At 41.5% G+C, this 17,238-nt stretch overlaps 1 protein-coding gene across 4 annotated transcripts in view; it reads right to left on the bottom strand.

Annotated features, from left to right (window-relative positions):
- HERC2 (HECT and RLD domain containing E3 ubiquitin protein ligase 2) overlaps positions 1-17,238 on the bottom strand; it is a 206,635-nt gene that overhangs the window by 25,874 nt on the left and 163,523 nt on the right. For all 4 annotated transcript variants that reach the window (XM_060179237.1, XM_060179240.1, XM_060179238.1 and 1 more), the window contains 12 exons: positions 16,619-16,772; positions 11,176-11,283; positions 10,564-10,695; positions 9,998-10,156; positions 9,793-9,911; positions 9,047-9,172; positions 8,493-8,648; positions 6,399-6,514; positions 6,101-6,299; positions 4,561-4,775; positions 1,934-2,111; positions 681-842 (listed from right to left, as the gene is read on the bottom strand). In XM_060179237.1, coding sequence (XP_060035220.1) covers positions 681-842; positions 1,934-2,111; positions 4,561-4,775; positions 6,101-6,299; positions 6,399-6,514; positions 8,493-8,648; positions 9,047-9,172; positions 9,793-9,911; positions 9,998-10,156; positions 10,564-10,695; positions 11,176-11,283; positions 16,619-16,772 — 1,824 coding nt within the window. The remainder of the gene's footprint in view (positions 1-680; positions 843-1,933; positions 2,112-4,560; positions 4,776-6,100; positions 6,300-6,398; positions 6,515-8,492; positions 8,649-9,046; positions 9,173-9,792; positions 9,912-9,997; positions 10,157-10,563; positions 10,696-11,175; positions 11,284-16,618; positions 16,773-17,238) is intronic.

The following is a 17,238-nucleotide window of genomic DNA, read 5'->3' as shown; positions in this document are numbered from 1 at the left end:
GTTTAGATATAGATACATAGTCAACCCATATCAGTGACCTTAGAATTACTGAAGTTTCCACTGGAGGGAGATGGAAGCACAGAACTCCAGTGGTAGGAATGTTGTGGAATTATACCCCTATTATCTTACAACTTTGTAAATTACTATAAAATCACTAGTAAAGATATTATTATTATTTTTTTTTTTTAAAGATATTATTTCTTAAAAAGGGAAGTGGTATATGGATAAGGAGAGAGTAAGTCCGATTTCTCAGTACTGTCAACAAGAGGGCATCCCCTGGCAACTGTATTCCCAGGGTACCAAGGCATGTGGAACAAAGCAGTCTGATGCCACCCCAGCACTACAGTCTCTCAACTTGGTTACCCACAGGATGTCCAGTGAATACAGCATCTGTTCAGTCAGACGCAACCCTTCCAGCAAGGACCATATCTATAGGCCTCTGCAAATGGAAAAGGTATGAACAAGTTGTTACCCTTTCTGCAGATAGTTCTATATACTGAATGAATTTCCTGCAAAGAAGGTAAAGATGAGGTGAACTACTGAAAAGCACATGAAGAGAAGGAAAGGCTACAGGCTCAGGAGGAACCCTGGGACTCTAAGCACCATGCATAGTGTCAGTGAGCAGCCTGACTGAAGATCCCCTGGAAAGGCAATTTCTCCTGCTGAGTAAACAGAAATACCTTCATGGGGACTTTACAGCCATCACTGCCACCTCTGCCGAGTTTGCCATAGTCTCCGTCCCCCCAGGACCAGACAGTGTCATCATCAGTGAGGCAGAGAGTCTGGGCATCCCCACTGCCACAAGCCACGTCGACCACACGGTGGCCCTGCAGCGCCTCCACCTGCAGAGCAGAGATCATCAGGATTAGCTGATGGCATCAAGATCCAACCAGAGAAAGGCTTTAAAACACAATTAATCTTTTTTTTTTTTTTTGGAGATGCCTGTAAGCCTTTACAAAGAACAGATAATTGAATAATCCTGTAAGACGTAACAGAGGACACCATTCTCTATCCCAATAGTTCTCCCTCTTCCTCAGTTTCAGTCACATAGGGTTCACATGTGGCTTCAAAATGGGAGATGGCCCAGAGGGTTGAATGTGAAATGTGTATGAGTGAGGCCCCAAGTTTGATGAATGGCACCATATATGCTGTGGCAGAGTAGGACTCTGGTCTGTGCCTATCTTTCTGTGTCTAAAATAAATAAATATCTTAAAAATATTATTATTCTGAGAGGTACCACATAAATTTTATTGCAAGTACTATTAAAATCAGTCTGTTTTACTATTATTGTTGTTAACCTCTTATTATGCCTAACAAAAATTAAACTTTATGTAGATATGTATAGCTAGGGAAAAACCTAGTATATGCTAGCTTCAGTGTATCTGCAGTTTGAGGCATCCACTGGGGGCCTTGAGCAGTATTCACCCCCACTCCCCAATGATCCTGTGTGTAATATATGGACCTAAACTGTGGAAGGCAGGTCAGTTGCTCAGTGTCCCCAAATGAGGCAGTCCTATCACCCTAGGAGCGCTGGCTATTTAATTCACTGCTTCACCCAAAAATATTGTGTGCCTCTAGAAGGCAAAGCATTTAATTAAATATCAAGTAACATTTGCTATTCCAAATAAAAGTATATTAAAAAATAGTAATAGAAGTATAAAAGTTGCCTAAAAAGGTGGCTTTTATCCCCATCAAAAAGAAAATCTACTTATAAAGAATGAGGAAGTCTTTTTGACTTAGACAAAAAAATATGCATCTACTGCTTGTATATACATATACTAAACTGTTATACATATACAAACTATTGTAAAAAAGAAAAGAAATAATGATGACAATGGCAAGCTACCCATGTCCTCCCGCCCTCCAGAGTCAGGGACAAAGTAGTCTTCTCCCCCACCCCCCTCCCACCTGGGACCTTCCAGTGTCTTCTCACCAGTTTCGGTTTTAACTGGTCCTCACTGTCACTGTGGCCCAGCCGACCATACCGGCCTTTGCCCCACGTGTAGAGGTCCCCAGCTGCAGTGACACAGGCACTGTGGGCTCCACCAGCAGCAACATCAACCACCTCAATTCCTCTCAGAGACTCAATGACCCGGGGACGGTCACATGGACTGCAAGAAAGGTAACCAAATAAAACCAAAGCACAGCATTATTCTTAAATACTAAGCTCTTGGTTTACTGCTTACACATTACTCAAGGTATTTGTCACTTAATCTACACTTTTGTTTCAAATCATCTGTCAGTTCAATCAAGAATACTCATTCAGACCTGAACTCAAGATTCAAAACATCATATCTACCTCAGTCAAAATTCCAACTGGAAGACTACTGACCATGTGTGGGTCAAAGGACTGCCAGGTTTAGACCAATCTGCCAACGTCCATGTTCAGCACAGAAGCAGTTACAGAAGCCAGACCTTCCACCTTCTGCACCCCACAAAGAATTTTAGTCCATACTCCCAGAGAAGGATAAAGAATAGGAAAGCTTCCAATGGAGGAGATGGGACATGGAACTGTGGTAGTGGAAACTGTGTGGAATTGTACCCCTGTTATCTTACAATCTTTTAATCATTATTAAATCACTAATAAAATTATTTTTTAAAAAATCTGGACCTATGACCTATTTTTGGAAGGTCAGCGAGCTAAAAATGATTTGCAAAAAAACTGAGCAATTTTGTACATATACCAACAAATATAGCTACTATAAATCATTTATCTCCTCCTAAGAAAAAGTTTATGCAAAAGTCAAAATAAAATAAAATAACAAAAGAGGGAGTAGGGTCTTGCTTAACCTGGTGTCTGCTACCACCTAGAGAGAGCGTCTTTCTATCCTATCCTCAATGCAATCTTATCTGAGTTTCTAAAAAAAACAAAACAAAACAAACAACAACAATAATAACAACAAACACCCACCACAAACAAAAACAAAACAAAGAAAACTCTATGCTGTAACCCCAGCTTGGAGATGGATTGAATGAGACAGAGGGCTAAAGCAAAAAAAAAAAAAAAAAAAAAGAGGGAGTAGGGTCTAATTCATCCTGTAGTACAAAGCCCAAGGACCCTTGTTCAAAACCCAGTCATCACATAGGAACACAGTGCAAAGGAAATGCTTTCTGAGCAGTGTAACACTGTCTCTCTTTCCATTTCTCACTTTCTAGATGGGACAAGGAAGACAGAATCTGTTAGGAGTGGCAGAATCATGCAGGTGCAAAGCACCAACAAAAACCCTGGTTGGGGAAAAAAGGAGAGGGAGGAGGAGAAGGAGGAAGAGCATATGCAAAAGAAACTGACTGCTGCAGACTGAATTCAATCACTATCTGATCCTTTATAGAAACAGGCTGCCCACTTGCTATAAATCAGTTATTTAAGGAGTTCTAGTACCAGAATGTCACCTATTCCACATTCATCTCAAACCTATTTCTAATTACTGAGCTCTCAAAGTTCTTAAAAAATTTTGGATAAAAGATTTTTTTTGTGTCAGATAATATGGTCAGTTTTTCTATACAATCTTTGTAAGGTCTAATTAATCATATACATATTTTTATAAAGCATACTTTTGGAGTTCTATCAACATCTAAAACTCTACTTGGTCTAAGGTCATAAAGGTTTTCTTTCTGGAAGTTATTTCTAAGAAGAATTTTGAGTTAATTTTGAATATGGTAAAAGAGAAAAATTCTAAGTTCACTATCTGCCATATGTTTCACTGATTATTTAAAGATTACCTTTTTCTCTAATAAACCATCGTTAAACTTCTGTAAATTTTGCACTGGAAACTGTAGGAGAAATAAAGTTCCATTTTTCTCTACATTCACTGTCAGTATTTGTGGATAGATTTTGAACTTCCTTTTCTGTTCCAAGTTATGACTCCCTATTCTGCTCTTGTGAAGTTATTACTCTTTCACACTGGAACTATACTCTCTTGATTGTAACTTTAAAATCAAACTTGAAGCCAGGGAGAGTCAGTCCTCCCTCTGTGCTCCTCAGTCTCAAAGCTGTTTGTCACTATTCCAGGTATTTCACTTTTCTGAAATTTTAGTTGGGGTGGGGACAGGAAAAAATGGCATCAGGAACAGTGAAGTCACCATGCAGACGCCAAGTCCCCATGATAACCCTGGTTGTAAAAGGAAAAGCAAAAACAAATCAAATCAAAACAAAACAAACAAAAAACAACTTTGCTTGCTTTGTTTAAAAGACTGTTATTTGGGGGGGGTTCCTTGCTCCTGCCATTTCCTTTGCATTCATCATTATAGTCTCACATGTATTATCAAAATACCAAATATGATACAGTGGATGACTCAGGATCAGATGACAGGGACTGGGGAGGAAGGACATTACTTGGTAGCTAGAATTCAAAAACTCTGAACTGATTCTCCCATCGTAGAGAGATGATGTAGGAAGCCCACCCACTGACATGTAAAACTGTTTGTCAGCAAGGCATTTAACATTTCATTTGCAGTCACTGTAAATGCTACTTTGGAGAAACAAAGCCCCAATACACCATATCAGCATTATAACAAGAAAAAGAAAACCTAACACCAACAATGCAGTTTTCACACTAATACCTTCTGTTGCCATGCCCCAGCTTCCCATCTTCTGCCTCCCCCCAAGAGTAAACTTCTCCTTCTGAAGAAAGGGCAAGGCAGTGTTTTCCTCCTGAGTTCACAGCTACTTTCTTAATAAAGACATGCTGAATAGATTCAAGTAGTGTTGGAGTGGATACCGACTCTGTCCCTCCAATTCCTAGTCGGCCACCAGCACCATACCCAGTGGCATACAGCTGAAACAAGAAAAAGCAATGCAAACATCAGATTTTTAACTAAATAATCCTCTTAGTAATTAGTAAGTCAAATCAATGCTCTAGATATTCTTATCACGGAGAAATAAAATTTAAAAATCACAGGAATGTTTGAGGCCTTATTAAAGCTCTAAAAATATAAACAACAAAAGAAAAAGTTACAACTATTAGTAATCCCAAATTTAAAAAATACATTTTGAAAACAGTATCATCTTGGAAGCATTTCTATTTTTGTCTTGGATACCATCTACAATTAAGATAAAGAAAAACAAAGAGATTTAATTATCTATATATGCAAATCCCTGGTAACAATACCCACACAGAGTTAGAGAAAAATTATAAATATGCTCAATATTTTAGCAAGATGGCATATAAATCACACATAAGAATACAATATTTTTCCTTCACTCCAGGTGGGTGACTATTCTGGGACACAAAAATCTGTATTATTAATTAAAAGAAAAAAACACAGACTGCCATTTCCAAATGCCTATCAAACAGGAATATTGCTGGGTTCTACAACTGCACAATCCATCCACTCCTGGTGGCCTCTTTTTCTCTTTTTCTCCCCTCTTGTAGAGGGTGAGAGACAGAGGAAACCGCACAGCACTGCTCTATCACTTGTGAAGTTTCCACCAAGCAAGTGCTCCTATGTGGGAGTTGGAAGGTGGAATGTGGGTCTTTGTGCATGGCAAAGGTGAGCCAGCTCCCACCCCACACACATCACAATTTAAATGCTGCTTTATACTGCTTCAAACACATTGCAGTGTACCCTGCAATAGCTGTTCTTGAATTTATCATTAGAAGGGTAGAAGAAAAAAGAAAAGAAAACCCAACACTTCATTTGCACTATTCCAGCCTTTAGGTCCATGATTGCTCAACAATTTGTTTGGCTTTGTATGTTAAGTCTCTTTTCAGCCATCAGGTTCCAGATGCTAGCAGGATGCGACCAGACTTCCTTGGACAGACGACCCCACCAATGTGTCCTGGAGCTCCGCTTCCCCAGAGCCCTTCCCCACTAGGGAAAGAGAGAGACAGGTTGGGAGTATGGATCGACCTGTCAATGCCCATGTTCAGTGGGGAAACAATTACAGAAGCCAGACCTTCAACATTCTGCATCCCACAATATCTTGGGTCCATACTCCCAGAGGGTTAAAGAATAGGAAAGCTATCAGGGGAGGAGATGGGATACAGAGGTCTGGTGGTGGGAATTGTGAGAAGCTGTACCCCTCTTATCCTATGGTTTTGTCAATGTTTCCTTTTTATAAATAAAAAATTTAAAAAAGAAAAGAGAAAAACATATTTACCTTCCCATCAGCTGTCACTGCAAAAAGAGTTTGTTCTCCTCCAATTAACTGCACAGGCCTGAGAGTCGCCAGGGCTTCACATGGAGTGGGGACTTTAACTTTTGCACCTTCAATTCCCCCCAACTGACCCCTATGATTATGTCCCCATCCATAAATTGTTCCACTGCCACCAGCAGAGAGAGTCCAGTCATCTGGTCTCCTACAACAAATACCAAGTCAATGGTTGACATGACAGAGAACTACACATGAAACTCTTCTCTCCCATTCAAAAATTATTTCTGGTTTCTGATATAATAACCTGTTCATCCACTGCACAAGTTGTTCATCTTGCTCTCTTTTAAAAATGTCATGGCTCTCATGAAGAACATCCATGCTTTCAACGTCTGCCATTAACTCACGAATTTTTTTAGCCACCTAGACAAAATTAATTATAAGTTAAATACTCTACTCATGTCTCAAGAATAAAACAAATACTGAGGTAAGAAGACAGAAAGAATTTCCATCTGAGAATATACAAGGATACTAACTACTGACTGTATGACAATTAAAAAAAAACCTGTAAGAATAATCAAGTCTAAGATATTAAATATATATATACAGGCAGTGTTGTGTCCTTAGTTTATTAAAAACGTAACTCTTAGTTGAAAGTTACAGTATCACTTTGCTCTTTCTTTTTTTTTAAATTTATTATTTATTTATTTACTTATTCCCTTTTGTTGCCCTTGTTTTATTGTTATAGTTATTATTGTTGTTGTTGTTGTTGGATAGGACAGAGAGAAATGGAGAGAGGAGGGGGAAGACAGAGAGAGGGAGAGAAAGACAGACACCTGCAGACCTGCTTCACCGCTTGTGAAGCAACTCTCCTGCAGGTGGGGAGCCGGGGCTTGAACCGGGATCCTTACGCCGGTCCTTGTGCTTTGCACCACCTGCGCTTAACCCACTGCGCTACAGCCTGACTCCCCACTTTGCTCTTTCACCAGCTTTCTCGTCCAGTCTGGACCCCTAAAGTAATGCTTGTGAAGTAGCCCCTTTTGGGAGGGAGTGGGGGGTGGTGGTATGAACTGTCACCACCATCCAAGAAGATAGAGGTACATGCAGAGCAACTCCAAGAGCCAGTACCCAGGACTGAGGCCACAGGGAAACCCAGGTTCAGTCCCCAGAGAAAGAGTGTGCAAATCAATGTGCTCCCTTTAGGCTAGGGAGACACTGGTGGGGAGAGCTCAACAGTCTAATAAGACTTGCATGCCTGAGGTTCCAGAGGCCCTAGGTTGCCTAGGCCCTAGCACTAACATTTGCCTAAACTAAAGAGTTGCTTCAGTCTCTGTCATAAAAGTAAAATAAACCAAGGAGGAGGAAGTGGAGAAAAAAGGAGGGGGAAAGGAGAAGTAGAGGAGTGTCCTCTTACCATATCAGTAATGGGGAGGCAGAGGAGGCTAAAGGAATTGAACCGTGCGTAAACTACTAAATACATAACCCTGTTCTATCAGGTTAATAAATTCTTTTTAAAAATTATTTATTTATTTATTTGTTTGGCTTTGTATGTTAACTCTCTTTTCAGCCACCAGGTTCCGGATGCCAGCAAGATGCTGACCAGACTTCCCTGGACAGACGACCCCATCAATGTGTACTGGAGGTCCGCTTCCTCAGAGCCCCACCCTACTAGGGAAAGAGAGAGGTAGACTGGGAATATGGATCGACCAGACAACACCCATGTTCAGTGGGGAAGCAATTACAGAAGCCAGACCTTCCACCCTCTGCAACCCACAACGACCCTGGATCCATACTCCCAGAGAGATAGAGAATGGGAAGGCTATTGGGGGAGGGGATGGGATATGGAGATCGGGTTATGGGAATTGTGCCCCTCTTATTCTATGGTTTTGTTAATGTCTCCTTTCTTAAATAAAATAAATAAATAAATAAATAAATAAAAATAGTGATATTTTAAATTAAAAAAAACTTATTTATTTATTTTCCCTTTTGTTGTCCTTGTTTTTTTATTGTTGTTGTTATTGATGTCGTCACTGTTAGATAGGACAGAGAGAAATGGAGAGAGGAGGGGAAGGCAGAGAGGAGGAAAGAAAGACACCTGCAGACCTGCTTCACTGCCTTTGAAGCAACTCCCCTGCAAGTGGGGAGCTAGGGGCTTGAATGGGAATCCTTGAGCGAGTCCTTGTGCTTTGCGCCACATGTGCTTAACCCGTTACACTACCGCCCGATTCCCCAGGTCAATAAATTCTTAACTTAAAAATAACTGCTTATTTTTTTTTTATGGTATTCTTGACAAATGTTCCTGTGTCTTATAACACTGGCTATTTTTTTTTTAACACTGTAGCTGAATCAAGAATATATATGTATTTAATTTCAAAAGCAAACCCCAAACTAGGTGCAATACCTCATCAAGAAACAAGCGGGGCAATGGTGTCCTCTTGTCCAGGGCCACAGCTACACGGGAAGCCATGCAGTACCTTCGGAACCAAGCCCACTTGTGTGTCTCAGCACAGCAAGGCAGAGTGTCTAGTTCCAGGTCACAAGCAAGAGCTACCAGCACCTATAAGCCATCAAAATTAAACACAGTAGCACTAAGAGATGCAGTGAACAAGTGTCAAGGGTGGCTGCCATCACAGGCTTCTGTGGGTCCTCATGGAGGAGCATCCTGTTCCAGGGTGACCACCAGACACCCAATATTTCGCCATTACCAGTGATGTGGGTGATTCCCACCTGGCATATAGTGATGTACCTGATATACAAGCCCTTGACTCCGCAAGTGCAAGACCACTTGTCTGTGCCTCTCAAAGCATACTAATACTTAAAGTACAAGGCCTGGATCACACGATCTTCAAGCTCTGAAATGCCGGGGGGGGGGGTGGGGGGTGGCTGTACATGTCAGTTCTGTAATTCCCCCGGGAAATTACCTCTCATTACATTAAAATGCATCAGTATTATTACCTTAAAGAATGGACTGTGAAGCAGCTGTTTTCCACCTCTCACAATAGGATCTTCATATTCAAACTGCCTTTGCAAAGCTTCTGGAAGGCCTTTCACCAAAGCAGCCAGAGCACTGCCTGAAAAACTCTAAGAAAACAGCAGCAAAACTGTAATTCAAACTGCAAGGAAACTGAATGTTTTATTTCTATGAGTCAAAAAACACTTATTATATTGTTACCATTCTCCTTAAAATAATGCATACTGATAGTCTCAAAAAGGGGGTGAAGGGAAGAAGGAAGAATGGAGGGGGAAATGAAAAACCTAAAATTAAAAAAGAAAGTGTTAAAATTCACTGGAGAATATCAGATCTCACTTCTGTACAGTCACTCCTCCCAGACACCTGTGTCTAACAAGATGAGGGCTCTTGTGATATTTCCTACCTCACCTAGTAAAACAATGAGATGTACTATGTCCAATACATAACCCTATTTATGCCCACACTCAATGGGCTGTTTTGAAGGTGTGTGTGTGTGTGTGTGTGTGTGTGTGTGTGTGTGTATACCACAGCACTGCTCAGCTCTGGCTTACAGTGGTACGGGGGATTAAACCTGGGTGTGTGTGTGTGTGTGTGTGTGTGTGTGTGTGTGTGTGTGTGTGTGTGAAACTCTGAGACTCTTCCTAGTGAATTCTAAGTTCAAACTATTAAAACAATATTTTTTGCCCAAAAGGTCAAATGTCTAAGAAATAGTTAATGTAAATTTCCATACCAAGGCTCTTGTTTCCCCATCATTATCTCCAAGCAGCCTGTTTATGTTAATTGATTGCCCATATTCAGTTGTAAGCAACTTCCTCAGTCTTTGAAGGGCCCACATTCTGTGGCTGGCAGCTGAAATGAACAGACAAAAAACACAAGAACTATGTGAAGGCTTTTCCCAGTTAGTAGGGCTGATGGGATGACAGATGTGCACTTACCTAAGGCACTCAGCTGCGCACAGGCTGCAAGTGATGCCGCAAGGCGAGGGATGATGCTACGGTTGGAGGCGAGATTGAGTCGAAAGTCTAGCAGACAAGTTACCAAATCCATGGACGGACAGGAGAGGACGCAGCGATCAGAAAGGAGGTCTTTGGGCCCTGAGGAACGAATTCAGTGAACATCTCCATGTTGGACAGGAAGAGGACTGTACCACAAGGAGATCTGTACCAATCTGACCAACAAAGGTCTTAACTGTCTGATTACCACCATGGTAACATCCACTGTCTATGCCACAGAACTAGTCTTTGTGCCCTGACTTTTTATCTGAAATCAGTTTTAAAACAGCAATCAGCAGTGGATCATTTCCCATCAGGAGAGACTTCAGCACCCTGACTACACCCTGAATAGACCTTGACCACTGAGTAGTTCTGATCCTGCTGCAATGAGGGCAATATGGCTCCCAATACACTGAAGGCAAAACTCAATACTAAAATGAACACAGTGTGTATTGACCTCGAAAGGCCATCAAGACTCAGTTGCCAAAAGTTCACTGCCATCACCTTACCTGCGGCTGGCATGATGGGATAGACAGTGAAGCGCCAGCCCCACCCATTCACAGACCCATCACTGATGAACTTCCACTTCAACTCATCCCCCGGGATACGCAGCTCGCTGGACCAGTCGGACCACTCTCGACCTGGTGGAGAAAATTCACTAGGGAAACGGAGGGCAAGCGAGTACAGTACAATCTTGACAGGCTCACATAAAACCTGGGCTTGAGCCCCTCCCGCCTCCCACCTGCAGGAGGGAAGCTTCATAAGCAGCGGATCAAGTACTGCAGGTGTCTCTCTGTCTCTCTCCCTCTAATTACCCCTCCCCTCTCAATTGCTCTCTATCCTATGAAATAAAAAAATTATTTTAACAAGATACTGTGGTGCAGAGGGGTCTGAAGAACCACGTAAGAGGCAGCAGGAAGGCCTGCTATGACAGTGATCCAGGCAATGGAAAAATCCCACCACCATTGATAAGACAGATACATACACCTTATGGGGAGTACTGGCAAGAGACACATGAAACCTGCAATATTCTGCAGTTAAATGGCTTCCTTTAATCTCCAGAAATGAAGCAGTATTTTGCTCTAGCAATGCTAGCAGTCCCGCTCAGCCACACTCCATACCTGACCGCACAGAGACAATCCTGTTGACGCCATCCATGACTGTAAGAGGGTCATGGCGCCTCTCCGTAGAGCACTGTCTGTCAAACTCCACTCTGAGTCCTTCTGCGCCTGAGGGACAAGGGAAAACAACACTGGGTGACCATTTCCAACTCAAATTTTTCCAGAAACTATATGTTCACATCTGTATTGCACAGTGTGACATAAAGCAAAAAATGACTAATTCATGAGCTATTCTAATTTAGTATTCCTTGTCTAGACACTATGATTTTAAATATGGAAGAAGAGACACAGGTCAAGTTTATATGCTGGTGGTAAAGCACATGCTCACTTGAATGAGACCCTGGATTTAATCTCCAGGATAAACATACACAATAAAAGCAGAAAACTTATAGTCCTTAATTTTTTTTTTAAATACCAGAGCAATGCTCTGTTCTGGCTTATAGTGGTACAGGAGATTAAACCTGGGACCTCAGAGCCTCAGAGCCTCAGGCATGAAAGACTCCTTTCATAACCATTATGCTATCTACCCCTGCCTGAATCACTCTCTCTTCATCTCTAACTCTCATTACTAACCATAATAATAAAATAAAGTATAATAAAAATAAATAAAAAAGAAAAGTATGGGCTGGGAAGACAGTATAGTAGTTATCTTTCTCTCTATAAAATATTAATAAAATAGAGTGAAATATTTAAAAAAGAGAGTCCTTGGGCTGGGGAGGCAGCTCAGTAGTTAGCATCATTCTCGCCGTATCTCTCATTACTAAATATGATAATAAAATTAAATTAAAGTAGTAAAATAAAAAAGGAGCTTGGGCTTTTATCATGCCTGAAGTTCCAAGGCTTCATCAGTCCCCAGCTCCACCGTAAGTCTGAGCCGAGCAGTGCTCTGGTCTCTGTTTTTTGTTTGTTTGTTTTTACCAGAGCACTGCTCAGCTCTGGCTTACGGTGGTACAGGAGATTAAACCTGTAGTTTTAAGTTTGAACCAAAAATACCAATATGAAATCAGTTAGTCTATTCACTAAAAGATAAAGAAACAGTGAAAGTCGGTGATCTGGAATGAAACACTATAATGTTGTCCTCCAGACAACAGCAGGGCAGAAACTCTGTAAGAAGTAAAACAAGTCTTGGCACACCAGCCTTCATGGACATTGCCCATAAGAACCCTTTCAAAATGAAGGGGCCACCAAAGTCTGATGCTGGGCTGATTTGAAACAATCACAGTGGATCTAAATTTATCACCACCCAATGTTAAATAATTGATAATGAAAGTAAAACACAACTCATACTCTTTTTTAAATTTTTATTTATTTATTCCCTTTTGGTGCCCTTGGTGTTTTATTGTTGTAGTTATTATTATTGTTGTTATTATGTCGTTGTTCTTGAATAGGACAGACAGAAATCAAGAGAGGAGGGGAAGACAGGAAGGGGGACAGAGAGATAGACACCTGCAGACCTGCTTTACCACTTGTGAAGTGACTCTCTTGCAGGCAGGGAGCTGGGGGCTCGAACCAGGATCCTTACGCCAGTCCTTGCACTTTGCACCACCTGCGCTTAACCCGCTGTACTACTGCCCAACTCCCAACTGATACTTTCAAGGGATGATAAGTGAGCCAAGGAAGTAAGTCGGTGGTAGAGCACCTGCCTCACATACCTAAGTTCTAGATAGATCTCCAACACAGGAGACCACATGGGAACAGCAAGGAAAATCCATAGGAGGAAGTGAAGTGTTGCTTTGTGCTAATTCTCTCACAAATAAAATATTAAAATGTGGGGCAAGGCAGTGGTGCACCCAGTTAAGCGAAGATAGTACTAAGCACAAGGACTCGCACAAAGATCCAGGTTCGAGCCCCCGCTCCTCAACTGCAGCGGGGACACTTCACAAGTGGTCAAGCTGGTCTGCAGGTGTCTCATTCTCTTTCCCTCTTTATCTCCCCCTACTCTTTCAATTTCTCTCTATCCTTTTCTAGTAAAATGGAGAAAAAATGTTGAGCTAAAAAGAATTTTGGGGAGAGTTCAGGTCCTGGAACAGGATGGCAAAGGACCTAGTGGGGGTTGTACTGTTGTGGGGAAAACTGAGAAATGTTATGCATGTACAAACTATTATATTTACTGTCAATTGTAAAACATTAATCCCCCAATAAAGAAATTTAAACAAAAGAATTTTGGTCCATACTCCCAGAAGGATAAAGGAAGATGACCAGAGAGCTCTGAACTCCAATTATACCAGGACCAAACAACTTGTCACCAGGATCTTATTTTTATATCATCACTGAAAGGTAGGCAAATCTAGAAAATACCTGAAGTTAGGTACCATTTCTCTTATCTTATAGAAAAGAAGGGAAAAGGAAGGATGCTCACAAGTAGTAATACATGTAGATGTGGTTTCGAAAGGAAGTGAAGCTATAAACCACTAATCCCTAAATAAAGAATTTTAAAAAAATAAAGAAAAAGAAAGAAAGGAAGTGAAGGCAGGACCATAAAAGAAATAAGCAAAAAAAAAAAAAAACAAACATATAGATAGATAGATAGATAGATAAGGAAGAACTACAGCAGTCTCCAATGGAGGGGATGAGGATACAAAACTCTGGTGGTGGGAGCAGTGTGGAATTATACCCCGATTATCTTATAATTTTGCAATTCAATATTAAATCACTAATTAAAAAAAAAAACTGTTGGGCTACGGAGATGATTCAGTGGTAATGTGCATGCACTAGACACTGAGTAGATCTAGAGCAGCAGAGTTCAGGACTTGCATGTGTAAGGCCCTAAGTCTCATCCCCAAAGCTTTATATGCAGTGGTATATAAATGCTCTGCTCTGTTCCTATCTTTTCATCCTCTTTTGTCCCTCTTCACTTTCTTCAGTACCTTCCTCCATTTTCTTTACTAAAATAAATAAATCTTAAAAAAAAAAAAATGATAGGGAACCAATTTATCCTTTAATGATAAAGTCAAAAAGAAAGACTCAAAGCTTTTATTCTTTCTTGTGTAAACAGAACTGCTGGGTAACCAACTAAGGCATGTGAGGAAATGTTTCTTTTTCTTTTTTTTTTTGCCTCAAGGGTTTTTGCTGAGGCTCAGTGCTTGCACTACAAATCCAATGCTCCTGGAGGCCATTTTTCCCATTTTGTTGCTACCCTTGTTATTATTATTGTTGTCATTGCTGCTGTTGTTGTTGGACAGGACAGAGAGAAATCGAGAGAGATGGGGGGGGGAGAAAGACACCTGCAGACCTGCTTCACTGCCCATGAAGCAACACCCCTGCAGGTGGGGAGCTGTGGGCTCGAACCGGGATCCTTACACTGGTCCTTGTGCTTTGTACCATGTGTGCTTAACCCGCTGCGCTACTGCCCAACTCCCAAGGAAATATTTCTGTAAAGAGCATTCTAGCTAGCAAATAAGAAGGAAGTGAAGTAGCTAGAACCGATTCATTGTGCAACTCCCAGTGAATTCAGGACCTCAGGCACTGAACTCAGTAGCTGCTGTTATCACAAGAGAGACTTGGAGACACCAAAGCTTCCAGAGGTTGAATCATAACAACCAACAGTTTGGCCTACGCAGTGAATTAACTGAGCCTTTGAATCAGGGAGAACTTGCCGAAAAGCAGGCTGAGGGACAGGGAGAGAGAAGCTCAGCAGGAGAAGGGAATCAGCAGGTGTAGGCTGAGGGGAGAGTGCAGGGAGCCCATGGCTTAAAGTTTGAGTGCTTCAACAGAGAACTATTGAAGAAAACAAAGGAAGAAGTTACAGATTAGGTCTGGGAGACAGCATAATGGTTATGCAGAGACTTTCATGCCTGAGGCTCCAAAGTCCAGGTTCAATCCCCAGCACCACCATAAAGCAGAGCTGAGCAGTGCTCTGGTCTCTCTCCCCTTTCTCTATACCTCTCATTAAAATAAACAAATACAAAATTTTTTAAAAAAGGAAGTTACAGATTAAACCAAGCTTAAGTGGTACAAATTATTAATTTAAAAAATTAGGAATAGGATATACACATTAGAAACTGTTCAGAAATGTGAGCCATCCATACACATGGCCGCAGACATATGAAGAAATGTTCCACGTCATTTGTTGTTTACGTTCGGGCTGGCTTCACGGGCGGGTAACAGACGACCCGGGACTCATGGCTGGGTTGTACGCAGTATCTCTTTATTCATGCAGGACACAGCGCAATCTATACCAAGCTAAGCTAAACTAACAACTAAAAACAATCTTGTCCTTATAAATATACTAGCCCAGTAGGGTGGGAACAGGATGCGCCTCAGAGAGGGTGGAGAGAAAAGTGACTGGTGAAAATCAGGGTATGACAAGGAGAGGGGGCGGAGCAGGCAAGAATTCTACCACTGAACCACCAATGCCCTGGAGGGAGGGTGGTGCTTGTTAACAGAGGTTATGTAAATAGAATACAGTGTTATGTAAATAGAATGCAGGAGGGATTAAACCAAATGAAACAGAAGGGGTTTTAAAAAGCAGAATTAGAAGCATACCAACAGTCATTTATTATAAAAGGCATGCAAACAGAAACTTCACTGAGATTAAATCTTACACTGCTGAGAATGGCTTACATCAACAAAGCAGAAAATGACAGATGCTGGTGAGGTTGTAGAGAAAATGGGACTCTGCAACACTGCTGGTGGGGATGCAAACTAGTGCAGCCCCTTTGGAAGATGCTATGAAAACTCCTTAAACAAAATTACCACGACTCCGCAATACCACCCTGCGGTATTTACCCAAAGGACACACAAACACTTACCCAAAAGGACATATGCACCCCCATATTGATAGCAGCTTTATTCACAGTGGCCGAAGAGTGTCGACAGCTGACCAGCTAAAGAAGCTATGGTACATATTTTCAACTACATATTAATCAGCAGTCAGAAAGGATGCTATTGTGTCCTTTGGGACAAAATGGATGGAACTAGAAATGACTATGCTTAGCAAAGTAAGCAAAGAGATGAATGATAGCTACAAAATGGTCTCACTCATATATGGAGTCTAGAGAACTGATACACATGAACTTGTAAAAAAAAAAAAAACTATGGTGGTTAGCTTTAAGGGGTCGAAGGGTGGGAACACATAACTCTGGTGGTGGTGTGCTGTGGAACTATACCCTATACTCTTATAACCTTTTTTTTTTTTTTAGTTAAACAAGAAGAAGAAAAAAAAAAGGTAAGCCATCCAGTCAGAACATGGACAAGAACCTGAGTTATAAAGACTAAGGTGCTGTTTGATAATGGCTAAACCTCTACTTTTATTAAGTTCTGTACCATATTTTATTGGGGAGGAGATTTTTTTTTTTTTACAATATGAAGAAAACTATTTGTAATATAATAATGTAGCTTCTTTCCTATAAAATGGCAGTGGGTGCTTCTATAAGAGGCAATTACAGACAAAAATCAGTGCTACAAGCAGTGGCCCCATTGTCTTAGTGTAGACCCTAAATACCTGGTATCTTCACTGTGCCACTGGAAGAGGTGTCATCTGTGTAGGGATGGCTACTCTCCACCACAACAGGCTGAGAGGACAGGCGGCCACTCTGTGAGTCTGTGGCAACGTCCTCCAACTCAGTGACACAGAGCTCCAGCAACATATCAGTCACCTGGGGGGAGGGGGGGAGGGGAGGGAGAAAGGGACACACATTAAATCTCCAACAGTAGCCCTGCTGACCCTACTTTCCACTTCTCTACAGGAGCAGGGTAGCAGATAGGACGGCAGACTCAGTCCATATCATGGTTCCACCATATAAAAGTGCATAGTGGTTGTGGTAGTGGAGACACGAGTCAGAGAAACACAGGTGACATATCTGCAAAGGGCACATCACAGCAGACATCCCAACACAGCTAATTCTGAAAAGACAGAACAAGTACATTGATAGATAAAAGTCTGATGATCTCAAAGACGGGCAGAAGTTGAGAAATCAGAACAGAAAGGGGAGACATAAAGTAGAACTTGGACTGGGATTGGTGCATTGCACCAAAGCAAAGGACTCTAAGGGGTAGGAGTGGGGGTAGGAGTGGGGGTTTCAGGTCCCGGTGCATAATGAGGGTGAGAGTGCTTTGCAGAAA

Source organism: Erinaceus europaeus, chromosome 20, assembly GCF_950295315.1.
Source record: "Erinaceus europaeus chromosome 20, mEriEur2.1, whole genome shotgun sequence".
NCBI classification, from domain to species: domain Eukaryota; kingdom Metazoa; phylum Chordata; class Mammalia; order Eulipotyphla; family Erinaceidae; genus Erinaceus; species Erinaceus europaeus.
Note: the sequence above shows the minus strand (reverse complement) of the source record. Positions and strands in the feature narration are given on the sequence as shown.